General features: G+C 47.9%; 1 protein-coding gene across 4 annotated transcripts; it reads left to right on the plus strand.

The window, feature by feature from the left end:
- The first annotated feature begins 7,123 nt into the window (after nt 1–7,123).
- LOC105562752 (protein-L-isoaspartate O-methyltransferase domain-containing protein 1-like) lies at nt 7,124–12,757 on the plus strand. Of its 4 annotated transcripts, none has more exons than XM_012013810.1 (5): nt 7,124–7,456; nt 9,426–9,790; nt 9,857–9,991; nt 10,991–11,242; nt 11,330–12,757. In XM_012013810.1, exons 2-5 carry the CDS (start codon nt 9,484–9,486, stop codon nt 12,337–12,339), a joined length of 1,704 nt encoding a protein of 567 aa, XP_011869200.1. In that variant the 5' UTR covers nt 7,124–7,456; nt 9,426–9,483; the 3' UTR covers nt 12,340–12,757. The 4 variants fall into 4 exon arrangements, with proteins under 4 accessions (XP_011869200.1, XP_011869197.1, XP_011869199.1 ...); XM_012013807.1 differs by lacking the exon at nt 7,124–7,456 and adding an exon at nt 7,744–7,803; XM_012013809.1 differs by lacking the exon at nt 7,124–7,456 and adding an exon at nt 7,810–8,275.
- Nucleotides 12,758–13,116: the final 359 nt, after the last annotated feature.

Below are 13,116 nucleotides of genomic sequence, written 5' to 3' on the forward strand. Positions count from 1 at the left end.
GCTTTAGAAAATTTGTCGCACGACACCCCGTAGACACAGAGACATACGCATACTACTTTACTTTCCCTCCAAAATATGGCGGTGCTCTTGCCTCGCTTTTTAGCTCGAAGGTAGCAGTCTAGTAGTATATAGAAGTCTGTGACAGTAAGCTGTCCGTGCCCGTCTAGAATAGAAATTTAAAGAATTTTAAAGAATTTAAGGCCAATATTGTTACGAGCTAAAATTAGTTCACTAACACATTGTTAAAGATTACATGATGTGAGAACTTTAAACCCTAAGCCTTAGGCCCGGTCTACAATGAGTCGTTAGTCAGAAGTCGGAACTATATGTCGGTCCTTTTTCTTCCACCCAGAAAGGAAAAGGATCAACATATAGTTGCGACTTCTGACTAACGACTCATTGTAGACCGGGCCTTAAGAAATTGACTAATCACAGTCGCGTATTCTACTCATACTTGACCGTGGTTAGTCAATTTCTTAAGGCTTAATCATCCATTGTAGACTGGGACTTATGGACAGAATGGTTCCGACGTTTTTTAAAATGAGTTTAGGAACGCGCATTTAGATTAAGGGGCTCGATTCTTGAATTTATTCGAAGGAGAAACGTATGCGAAAATTCTGCTCTCACAGAAAAGTTGCAAGTTGATTGGCTATTCGCATGGCTTTAACCAATCGACTTGCATCTTTTCTGTCAGGGCAGAATATTCGTATACGTTTCTTCTTCGAACGATTTCGAGAATCGGGCCCCAGGCTTACGTTTCAAAATGTTTTCTCCGTGAAAAAATTTACTTCAGAAACAGATCGAAAACGCTCAAAATGGTTTCGGAACGACCGTCGAGTAAAATATTCCCCATCAAGAAGAAAGTATCGCAACCACTCTGCCCGTCACTGTACAACGGCGAGAGAATGCACGAACGAAGCCTCGGTACTTTCCGCGACTCTGCGCCGTATCGATGCGAGCTAGAACGGGAAAGGTGCTGGTCGTGATTATACCCCAGAATGCTTGATTTATATACACATATATATATATGCATGCATATATGGACATATACATACACAGCGGCGTAACATCGTGTTTTCGAACGCCAGCTGACAGGCGATCGATCCGAGATGCGTGAGCTCGTGCGTCTCGATCGCTGGACTCAAAATTGATATCCCGCGTATCGACCGAGCTGCGTCTATCAAAACGGGCTCGCAAGTTGTTCACCGCGGCAGAGATATACATAAACACGATCCTCCCCGTTACCTTCCCTCCCAGCGCTCTCTTACAAACTCTCGCGGAGCGAAACGAACATCTCGCGGCTCCGAGCGAGAGAAAGAGCCGAGGGGCCCCGGGCGCTCGGACATAGTACAACTATCAGGTACACTCTCTGTCGGCCCTTTTCATCTTTGCGGCCCCGATCACGTGGTATTCCGCCATACACCCGGGCAGGATTCGGCGACGCGTGTGTGCGTGTACGTGCACGCACTTATCAAAGCTACACTACCACACGTACAACTTTTCCTCTCGTCAGTTTTCCTAGAACAACGTCAGACGCGCAGAAGGGATCGACGCAAAACGGAACAAGCGACGGAGTGGACCTGCTAGTTATACTACGGCGCGGACGTTTCCTCGAATCGCCGCGAAATTGCCGTTCGTTCGCGAGCCGCCGCCGCGAACCACCCACGAAAATATCGAGATCGACTCGCTAAGATACTCCGCAGCGTAACTTTGTCGGTGCACCGGTCGGCACCCAAAGTGCAGCCGATGTGTAGCTCGGATAGAAACGAGTCCCGAGCGCGTGTACGCACGGTACGCGAGGCGACATCATTTATTTTAAGCCCGTGATCGGTCGATTTTTCCGTGCGCACGCTTTATATGCAAATCCATGCAAATCCGTCCGGATGAGCCGTCGACGACGACGACGACGGGAGGCGGGCGACGAACGCGGTGTATCTTACCGTATCTCGAACAGCGCCGAATTCACCAGAATTGTGCAACGATAATAGATATAACTTGACGCTGCTTCCGTTCTTCGCGACTAAACTTCTTTTGTTTCTCGCTCCCTCTCTTTCCCGCCCCTTCCCTCTCCTCCTCTCCCTCCTTCCAGCGAGTCTCCCGTGTACTCCGCCGACCGCACGGTCGATAGTTTTATTTAATATAATTCGCGAGAACGCCAGTGGCGAGCTGACGCGAATACTTGATGTACTTCCGATGGTCGAGTTGAAAAAAAAAGTTCCATCCAGCTTTCGAATCCGCAGGTCCACCGTCCGCCACGTAAATACGATCGATAGCACGCTGGACAGCCCGCCCGTGCCTCCGGCGTGAATCCAGTGGCACGAATTAGCCACGTTTAACGCGTACAAATGAAATTAAAACTCCGTGAAACGGCAAACTTTGCGATATTAAGTTAACCAATGAAAGTATAGTTTTAGATTTTTTTTAAGCTGTGATCGCTACCCACACTGATCATCTAGATGTGCGTTCGACACGAAAACGGCCGGGCCGGAAGTAGGGGGCGTCGAAGACGCCGCGTTTACGCTCGCAGGCGAAAAGACCCCTCGAGTCTGATTTTTGAACTGCGCCCGACGCGACGAGAGAATTCACGTTTACAACCAGCGAGCTCCTACAACTGGAGTAAATGATCCTAGGCCAATATTCATAGCCGAATCTTATATTCAAGACAGTCTTAACGGCCTTAAGCAATAAGACGTACGCAGTAAACGAATTTACCAATCATAGTCGAGAATATATAATATGGTTGCCATAATTCTCGACTTATGATTGGTCAATTCCTTTACTGCTTACGTCTTATTGCTTAAGGCCATTTGTGTGCCACGGCTCTAATAGGACCATTCGCTCCAGTATGTTATAGAACTCTCTGTTTAAAACTGTCTCCGGTAGTCGAAACAAACGCCGCGAGCATAATATTATATAACTAGTATGTTCACTCTCATTTGTTTCGTATTGCGTCAATCCCTTCTGTGTATCTCATTTTGTTGAATATTGTATATGTCGTTGACCACTACACATACAACTACAGTACCATGGATCTAGTTTACATCGTACACTTGATTCGCGTATCAAAAGGCTTGTTTTCTGTTGCTGCACTGGTGAACTAGTGCAGTAAACTAGAATGAGAAAAATATACTTGTCTTAAGGCCTATGTCCACGATGCTAGAACTTGATCCAAGTTCTAGTTCCGAGAAACGTGTGGCCAATCAACTCGCAGCTATTCCATAAAAGCTGCAAGTTGATTGGCTATACATTTCTCGGAACTAGAGCTTGGATCAAATACTAGCATCGTGGACACAGGCCTTAATACTAATTTATTGCACTAGTTCACCACTGTAGCAACAGGAAACAAGCGTAAATAGTAACAAATAGTAAATAACTAGTAAAGCGGTTTAATCATTGGCTGATCAATTCAAATACGCTATTTGACACGCGTATCAAGTGTACGATGTAAACTAAGCCTAGGCCGCGAGTATATTTCAAGAGTCACCGAAACGAAGGGTGGGAGGAAACATTGCGTACGCTCACATCCGCGAATACCACGCGGGCCAATGGCTGCGCTCGGCAGATAAAGCAGCCTCGCAACAGTTGTAAAATTCGCGAATCCGATTGGCGTATGTGCACTCTTAAATTCAGTCGAGATCAAGAGAATACGCCAATCAGATTCACGAACTTCACAACAGTTGTAAAGCGACTTTTTCTGCCGCAGCCAATGAGAGGCAAACTCGAACGGAGCCGCGATACATCGATATAAATCGAAGACGGAACGCATCGCTGTTTTTCCGGTCGCGCTTCTCGTTCTCGAACGAGCGGAATCTTATGCGCCAAGTTATCGGCGAACGGCGATCTCGCGGAGAGGAGCCTGTTTCTCGGCCGCTCCTACCGGCGAGTTTCCAAACGTCGCTAACGAGCGCACGCAGACGGAGTCGCTCCGAATCCCGCTGATCAATGTCAGCTCTCTATCTCTATCTCTCTCTCTCTGTTCCAGGACTCGCAACGAATCCGAAACCCGGCCAACCGTGTTATTAAACGCGAGGAAAGAAAAAAAAAGAGAGAAGAAAACTCCCTCTCGCCGCTCGCGGCGTCATTCGCGCTCTTTAACCTCCAAGCCGCGAAATTGTCGCTCCACGCATGTTTCATGCGCACAAGCGGAGCGTGCGTCCGGGTGCTGAGGTACCGACAATCGAGGTCAGCCAGGCGTCAAACCGCTGCTGCCGCGAGTGTTACGTGCGTGCGGCTCTCGTGTCACTCGGCCCCACTTTGAATGACAATTCGGCCACTGCTCGCAATCCGAAATTTCGACCGTTAAATCGCGCTCGATGTCGTAACAGGCCGATGGCGGGGAAACCGACGGAGAGTGACGGAGTAAAAATGCACAGTCAAACTCCTCGCCATTGAGCTGCGACGCACGCGGACGCGAATAGGAAGCGGACGTTTCGCATCTGGCGAATGCTACTTAAAAAAATTAATAAAAAGAGACGCGATCCCGCACGGGGTTCCGAAATCAAGTTGGGAGCGCGCATGCAAGGGACACTGGGACGATACGAGAGATCGCACCGGCGTAAAAGAGAAAAAGAGCCGTTTAAGATCGATAAAACATCCGTCGGACGTTCTCGTCAGTCGAAGCCCCGCGTATTTCGCGCAACGACCGAAGGTTGAGCGAAAACTTCGCAAGGCGTCGCAAAAATGTCCGCCCCCGTCCCCCCCCCCCCTGTCCGCGAATCGACGCTCTATCGTCCGGCCGAGTCGCCCGGACGATTTGCGAGGGACATGCGAGATAAAAATGCGCACGTTCGAGAGCGCGATCGAGCGAACGACGCTGAATTAGAGAGAGAGAGAGAGAGAGAGAGAGGGGGAGGGAGAGAGAAAAAAAGACTGGCACCGTCGATATACAAGCTGCGTTCTCGGCAGGTACGCAGCAAAGTGCAAATATACGCGGCGTTCACGGCCGGGGACTCGCCGAGCGCGCGGACGATCGCCGAGAGCATGATCGGCGAGGCTCCTCGGCGCCGTGCATCCTCCAGCGGTATATTTACTGCGGGACGACATGCACGGAGGGGGGAGGGGGGGGGGGTACCGAACGTCGGGCCTAACAAAGAGCGATAGTTTTAGCAACGCACACGCCGAGCGGGCGATTGCGGGGGGCCGCGAACGCGAGCGAAGCGATCGGCGACGCTCCGCGCGCACGGCGGACGATTTTACGCGCCGGCGGCGCGTGCTGCGCGCGTAAAATAGCAGAAATGCACAACTTACGTTTTGAAGTTGTCGACCAGGGCCATCTGATGGGTCTTGGGACGATGGTAAACGCGGTAATAGAGACGCTAACGCGACGGAGAAATTGGCCCGCATGCGCACCAACGCCGGCCGCAGCAGACGCTCCCGCGCCCCGGTCCTGCGCACTGCCGCGCCGCACCTGCACCTCCCGCACCGTCGGCGCACGGCTTTCCGCCTACGGGAACGCAAAGTTTACACCGTTTACACGAGTGCCGCCTTCTCGCTCGCTGGACGTTGAAAAAGGACGGTCTGACGCTCGCCGTTGATTTGCGCCGCTAATTCGAAGGCGCCAGTTCTCTCCTCTTCAAAACTCTTTTTCTCCAACGAGAACGGCGGCGCCTCGCGTTACACCTCGTTCAGGAGAGTACGCAGCTCGCCTTGTGGTCACATGACCCACGCGAATGCGAGACGACAATTTTTCGCTCGCACGCGAGAAACGCGATAAACGAACGGATAGGCTCTGCCGTAACGTTAATATTAACGGTTCGATCGCGTTTAATTGATCGCTGACCGGAGCAATGGCGAGAGGTGAAGCAGCTTATTTAGCGCCCTTTGCCGACAAGTGCACACGTGTCTGCACGGTGGTCACGTGATGTGCACGCATCGAGCAGATACATACCTGTACCACGAAAGTCTCGTGCGAGACTTGTGCTCCACTTTGTTGGAATTGATCGAAAATGCGTCCCGGCAGGCAATTCACTCTCGTACGCGTTGCCTCGAGATATAATACGCCGCTCAGACGCCCGTGCCGGGCTACTGGAACATTAGTGGACCAAAGTTCCTAACATGAGATAGCGGGGTCTCCGTTCAATTAGCAAGCATCATTTGTCGGTTCCGCCATGAATTCATTGCTCTTGAAGCGATATCCGTTTAGTGGCAAATTCATTGGCTCGATCGTGTAAACGAAGAAAGAGTTGCGATTGAATTCGGATGTTGAAAACCTGCTATCTCACATTAAAAGCCCGTCTCGTAAGGCTTGTTTCCTGTTGCTACACGGGTGAAACTAGTGCAATAAATTTCAGTAAAGGCCTTTGCACGTAAAAAAGCATTAACCGTAACCGTAATTTTAGTCCATAACCTACGGACCCTACGTAATTTTAGTCCGTAACCTTCGGAATTTTACTTGGGTTGCTCCATCTGTCTGTACGTGTTGAAAACTACGATTACGGACTAAAATTACGATTAACGCTTTTTTACGTGCAAAGGCCTTACCCAATGAGAAATGATTCGTCGATCGATGTCGAAACGATGTCGAATCGACATCGATACCGTCAAATTGACGTCGATTCGACATCGTTTCGACATCGATCGACAAATCATTTCTCACTGGGTAAGACAAGTATATTAATTGTTTCTCATTCTAACTTACTGCACTAGTTCACCAGTGCAGGAACAGAAAACAAAGCTGTAACAGGGAACTTTCCTCTACACTTTCGCGATTCTTCATCGCGTAGTATGTGCTTTTTATTGGACAATAGAAGGAAGAGGAGGTTAACTGCTATTTCTGTCAGATCGACTTTCCTTTGTCACAAAATACGTCAATTGTGTCGAGAGAGGAAATTATCTAAAATCAGTAATCTCTTGTATACATTTCTAGCAATTTAGGTTAACTTCAAAGTTCAAGATACCTTTTTTAATTGCATTATTTCCATTATGCAATTTCCACTATGAGTTTTCAACCAATCACAGAGCCGTATTAGCGTCTTAAGCAACGCTTAAGATGATCTTGGAATAAGAATCGACATACATATGAATACCGGCCCAAGAAGTCTCGAGGGATAATCGCCGGTCCGACATCAACAAGCTTCCCCGATTGTCCGCGAGGGCGCGTCCGAGTGCGAGATCTCCTCGGGGCAGTGACGAGCGGCCGTCTCGCCGCGACGCAGTCTATGGTCTCGCGCAATGGCGTAGGAGCGTCCGATCGGCGTTCGGCGTGTTTTGCGGTATCAGCTGATGGACTTGATGAACTCTTCCGCGTTGTAAAAAGAGAAAAAACCCCCCCGAGAGAAAACACAAGTGCCGCCGTGGAGCTCGGACCGTGGCAGTAAGTTGAGCCGCGTCGTCGACGTGATATGCCGACGCGCGACATCGTCACCGAAGTTACGGCGCCGGGGCAGATCTTTCCGCTGTAACGGCTCGCCCGTCTCCGCGCTGGTCCGCTGTCACCGTGGGCTTGTGTTTTCACCTGGTAGGTCCAGCCTGTAGCCTCCCCCGCGAAGGCAGTGTCGCGACGCGTGTCGTTCCATGTCGTTACGTGACGTCGCGTGCCGCCGCACGGCCGTGCCCGTGTAACGCACCACGTTGGCGATGCTGCCGTCGAGAAATCGTAAAACTGAATAATCCACGAACCTGCTTCCCTAATTCGATAATCTCGCTGATCTGTTAAACTGCGTTTGCAGACTCGCTCGTCGAGAGAGAGAGAGGGGCAAAGAGGGAGAGAGCCCGTGTGAGAGGGTGACGGCGAGGGAGGGGAAGAAGAGGAGGTGGAGGAGGAGGAGGAGGAGAAGAGAGAGAGAGAGAGAGATAGGGCGAGAGGTGAGGTGCAGTGTTATCGTAAATAAACACGAGTCGCGTACCTTCTTCACATGATGCGGTTCGCGGGTTATTGCCGTTCGTTATTTTAAAGCCAGCGGAGAGCGCGACGCGACGTCCTCGGTTGCATCATCGGGCTGCCGTCGCGGATAATCGAATTAACGATCGGCGAAGCGTTAAACCGGAGTAACGCGGCGATGCTGGTAACGCACAGGTTTTCACGTTACTCGCGTACCCGTGGCTAACGTTTTACACGTACTTTGACCCGGCAAGTTATTTTTAAGTCAATGTCTGCGCTGCCCCGGGTCTCCATATTGTCTGTTAATGTTTGAAAAATACACTGTGAATAACTAATGAAACGGCTGGCCGGCGTTGCACAAACCGTACGAGATATTCCGGTAATAATCCTGCAGCCTACCTCACCGTGTGGTCCATTCCACCTCAACTGGAACCAATTCTGAGTCAGTTTTCTTGCGTATGTTATATAAAATGTGATATGCAAGATATATATATATATATACATATATGTCTTCTATTATGACATGGGATCCTAATATGAGACAGCAGGATCTCTGTTAAATTAAGTCCTCCTTAGTTGATTCCACCATGAATTTATGCAATAAATTCATGGTGGAATGTAAGAGATGTAAGAGACGCAAGCATATTTTAAGTGTTTTTGTGCACCGAGAGAGCGAAAGAGTAAAATCTTTACTTGAAAAAAAAACCCGGATATATTGCCATGAAAAAGAAATAAAGTCCGAGTACTTTTCGAAGTATATTTGTTAGAGTAAGGCCTGGTTTTACTAGACGTCGCTTAACTTTAATCTTGGATTAATTCATGTTTGTCTCTTTCTAAAGTAACAGTTGAAAAGAGACGACGAATTAAGCTAAGCTTAAAGTTAAACAACGTTTGTGAAACCGGACATGAGTAATACACTTGTAAAATGTATTTTGTGTGCTACTTGAGTCTGAAGGAATACGAATTTAGGAAGCGCCTTCCAAACTTGTAGTAGACTTGAATGAGACCGCGAGATGCAATAGATTGCGTAATGAAAGACGCAGAAATCGAGCAGGGTCTAATTATCAACGATAACAAGCGGCCGATTGTACGAGAGACAATATTCAAAGATGGACGAGGTCTCCAGCAGCAGAATCCCATTCTACATAACTCAATTTGCCCAAGAGATTTGCTATTCGTTAATCGTAAACTACCCGCGTCTGGTTTAATCTCAATTTTGATCGACAACCGGTAAAGATCTTAGTCTTCAACAATATTGCGAATATTTCAGCTTATAGATAATTACTGTAAAAGGATAAGTTTAATATCTCCGGCTCAAAATATTGAACTTTTTTCGTCGCGCTTATCTTATCATAAAAATGAGATAGAGAAGTTTTATTTCCTTCGAAGATTGCTGTTGACTAGAGTTAAATTCTTGTATTAAACATTCAAAAGACTTTGTTTAGGTAATAAGCAGCATTGAGGAAAATTTAAGTGATCTAATATTATAAATATATTGTACGTACACTTGCTAACTCGTACTAGTTTAAATATCTTCTTTTAAGTTTGCGTACGAGCTTACACCTTTTATTCAATTTTCATTTTGCACTGATTGGATTTGTTATAGACTATTCAATATCAAGGGACGTGGCATCTCGTGCCGAGCGACACGAATCTAGGTAAACATGGGAGGAGCTGTAAGCTGCGGGCAAGACAACGATGAATTAGTGGATAATTTAATGGGATCGGGATATATCAGGACGAAGAAGGTGGAGAAAGTTTTTAGAGCTATAGACAGAGCAGACTACGTGCTATCTGCCTTCCGGGAGGGCGCTTACAAGGACCTAGCTTGGAAACATGGAAATATACATTTATCAGCTCCCTGTATATATAGCGAAGTGTTGGAAGGACTTAGTTTAGAACCTGGTTTAAGCTTCCTGAACCTCGGCTCGGGAACTGGCTACCTCAGCACAATGGCGGGACTGTTGCTAAGTAAGGAAATTGCCGTCTCAAAACGTTAACGTCGCAAATGTGTAATATTCTTCGTGTCCTTTCCAGAGCAACATGGCGTGAATCACGGTATCGAGCTACACGAAGATTGTTTAAGATACGCGTACGAAAGACTGGAGGAGTTTAAGCAAACGTCATTGGCTTTAAATGAGTTCGATTTCTGCGAACCTGTGTTTATACAAGGTGAAACAATTTTCAATATTCAGGGAGCATTTATCTTCTATGGCTCGACGGACCTAAAGAGATCCTTGTCCTCGTAGAGAATCGCCCCCCAACTGTCACGATCCCCAGCCACGGATTTCCAGTTTCTTAGCCTCAATAGTTTTAAGTTATCCATGACTGTATTCCACCAACGGTTTCTTGGTCTGCTCCTAGGCCGTCCACTGTATATATATCTCTGAACAGTATCCTGCACGGATTTTGCTCCTCCATTCTGCTCACATGTCCCAGCCGTCTCAGTCTGCCGTTTCCGATGTGTGCTATAAATTTCATTTCATTATTCCTGGTTCGTAACCATTTCCGTCTCCGTTTAGTCTGTCCATTCCGAGGCTTCTGCTAATAGTGTTTTTGCGAGATAGAGTCGGCTCCCTCTCTTTTTGTCTCCATTTTTTTCCACTGGGTTATTCTTGGTCTCCAAAATGATTAGTAGCGCAACCACGTAGAGGTACTCTGGGAAAAAAAAGACAGTTGTAACCCATTTTGGGGCCCACCATTAGTAATCGAATTATTTGGATTGTTCGTTACTCTACTCTGGGAAAAATTTGGACCGTTTTTTGATGTAGTTAAGTAACTTAACATTTCGGTTATTGCCACTTAAGTGAAAATTATCTTTGCGTTACTGAAGATCGACAGAACTAATTGAGAGAATTGATTAGTATTACTTTAATATCTTGGATATAGATAGAACAGCTAATTGTGATTTTTAGTTACGCGGGATAAAATTCGTAAAAGATTAGAGTTACGAACAATCTAAATAATTCGATTACTAATTGTGGGCCCCAAAATGGGTTGTGACTGACTTTTTTTTCCCAGAGTAGAGGGGAGATGGGATATGATAGGTGAGGGGTGTCATTTTGGTAGATCCACCATCACGTTCCACATCACTATCCCGGCAGAGCCATTTAGGAAGCATTGACAATGGATTTATGCCAAACGTACTAATCGTGATAACATGCCCAACAGGGAATTGTCTTAGCATCATACCCGGCAGGCAGTACGACAGAGTGTACTGTGGCGCGGCGTGTCCCGAAAGCCACGAGGCATTTATTAAGCAATTCGTGCGCGTTGGAGGTATACTGGTGATGCCTTACAAAGAGCAACTGCTACGTATGCAAAGAGTGGATGAGAACACATGGCTGCAGAACACGATGCTTCCCGTATCCTTCGCGAGTCTAGTCGTACCTCCGTCCTCGGAACACAATTTGTTTCACCTGCGTACGTATGGCTCGTAAACACGAGTGATTTTCATTCGCTCGACAGAACGATCTTACCGATTGACGCCATCGGAATTCTGTATTGCAGCGGAGTACAATCCCTTGCCCCTGCAAGAGCTGTGTCGCGGCAAGATCCGCCATCGTCTACGTCACATTATTTGGTGCGAGCACCCCGAGCTCGAGACGGTGAAGCCTGTGTTGCCGGGATATCATCATGGGCCGACCGCGCAGCAGCGTACCCTCCAGCGTTTCGTGATACCAATTTTCGAAGAGTCCGACGAGGCTTTAACCGACGACGAGGAGGAGATTACCGGGCGTGCGCGTTTCCTGTTGAACGCGCGTCTCGCCGACGCTCATCCTGGAGAAGCTATCACAACGAGCTTGCAACTGGTGCGAGCGGTTATACAACCGAATCAGAACAGCGAGGATAGCGAGGAGATTCAGCGGGTCCCGAGCGCCCACGAGAGTACCCGGGATATAGGCGTGAACACGGATTTCCCCGTCCGTCAGCAGAGACGGAGGTCCGCCGCGAAAAACGCCGCCCCGAGTGCGACGAGCACGGACGAGACGGCGAGCGCGGGCCACAGTTCCTCCGTCGCCACGGACACGAACGACAACAACAACGGGGCGGAGGAGCGGGGCAAGCGGGACGCGGAGAGGTCCAGCGTGGCCGCGTACTCCAACATGAGCGACAGCGACAGCGACAGCGACGCCGAGCAGGAGAGCGTCTTCGTGCAGCGCAAGAAGATCGCGAAGCGCGAGAAAACGGACAGCGGCATAGTCGACGACGCTAACTTCAGCAACGACGAGAGCAGCTCGAGCTCCAACTCAAACACCAATCACTCTGACTCGGATATCACCGACACCACGGACGCGGGCGACGCGATGGACGTGGATCTGCCAGAGATTGCGATTTACAAAACGTGCGGCAACACGTATTCCTCCCGCACGTCGAGAGGCTCTAACACTGGCAAGGACGCAAACGTCGCGCACTACGTCGACAGCAACGCGTTCGCCGTTTACATGAGGGAAAAAATAGAACAGTTACCGTTGCCTTTCTCGATAAAGCAGTACATGAATTATAACCGGAAATTATAAGCGAGAATCACGTTATTATTATTCTTATTTAAAGAAATACATAACTTTTTATCACGCAACGATCTTACGTTGGGTTTCTCTCTTTCTTTCTTTCTCTAACTCGCGCGTTTGTTCGGACTTGCGTAATTCGTGCGAGTGTTCTAGGTCCCCCGAGTGATGTTTTCAAGATGAACTTGTCTCGCGTTTTGCAGCGCTATTTAACCGTCGCTGATATACCTTATTGCGGTCTGTAGATAACGATGAATCATTGACATACGACCTTTTTGCCAGTGCGTTATCTATCGTTCCTACATTCCTTCGCAATCTCCTCATTACTTGGACGTAATGAGTAGTAACAAGGTATATAAAACTGTACATGTATAATTGGGATATCTAGGGATGAGATATTGTAAAGATTAAAGTCTCGTAATTTCATATATATATGATCTTTCATTTATAGTATCGCTCCTGTAAAATGTCGCTAGTGACCCTTGATCGGCTCCCTGTGACTTCTGGCTGTTCCCCAAATTGAAAAATCCTCTCGAGGGAAAAAGATTCGATAACGTGCAGGAAATAAAAAGGAACGCGACAAAGCGGCTGTTAGCTATTCCGAAGACTAAATATAAGGAGTGTTTCCGATAGTGGAAGGATCACTGGAAGAAGGTTTTAGCTTCCAAAGGGGAGTACTTTGAAGAGGACACCGTCGCCATTGATCAGATTTAGCTCTTTCTCCCGCTGCAGCACAAGGTCTGATACTTTCCGGACAGACTGCATTGACAGGGAAATTAACAAGTGTGG

The sequence above is a fragment of the Vollenhovia emeryi genome, unplaced genomic scaffold (genome assembly GCF_000949405.1).
Source record: "Vollenhovia emeryi isolate VEMERY1.0 unplaced genomic scaffold, V.emery_V1.0 DF939184.1, whole genome shotgun sequence".
NCBI lineage: Eukaryota > Metazoa > Arthropoda > Insecta > Hymenoptera > Formicidae > Vollenhovia > Vollenhovia emeryi.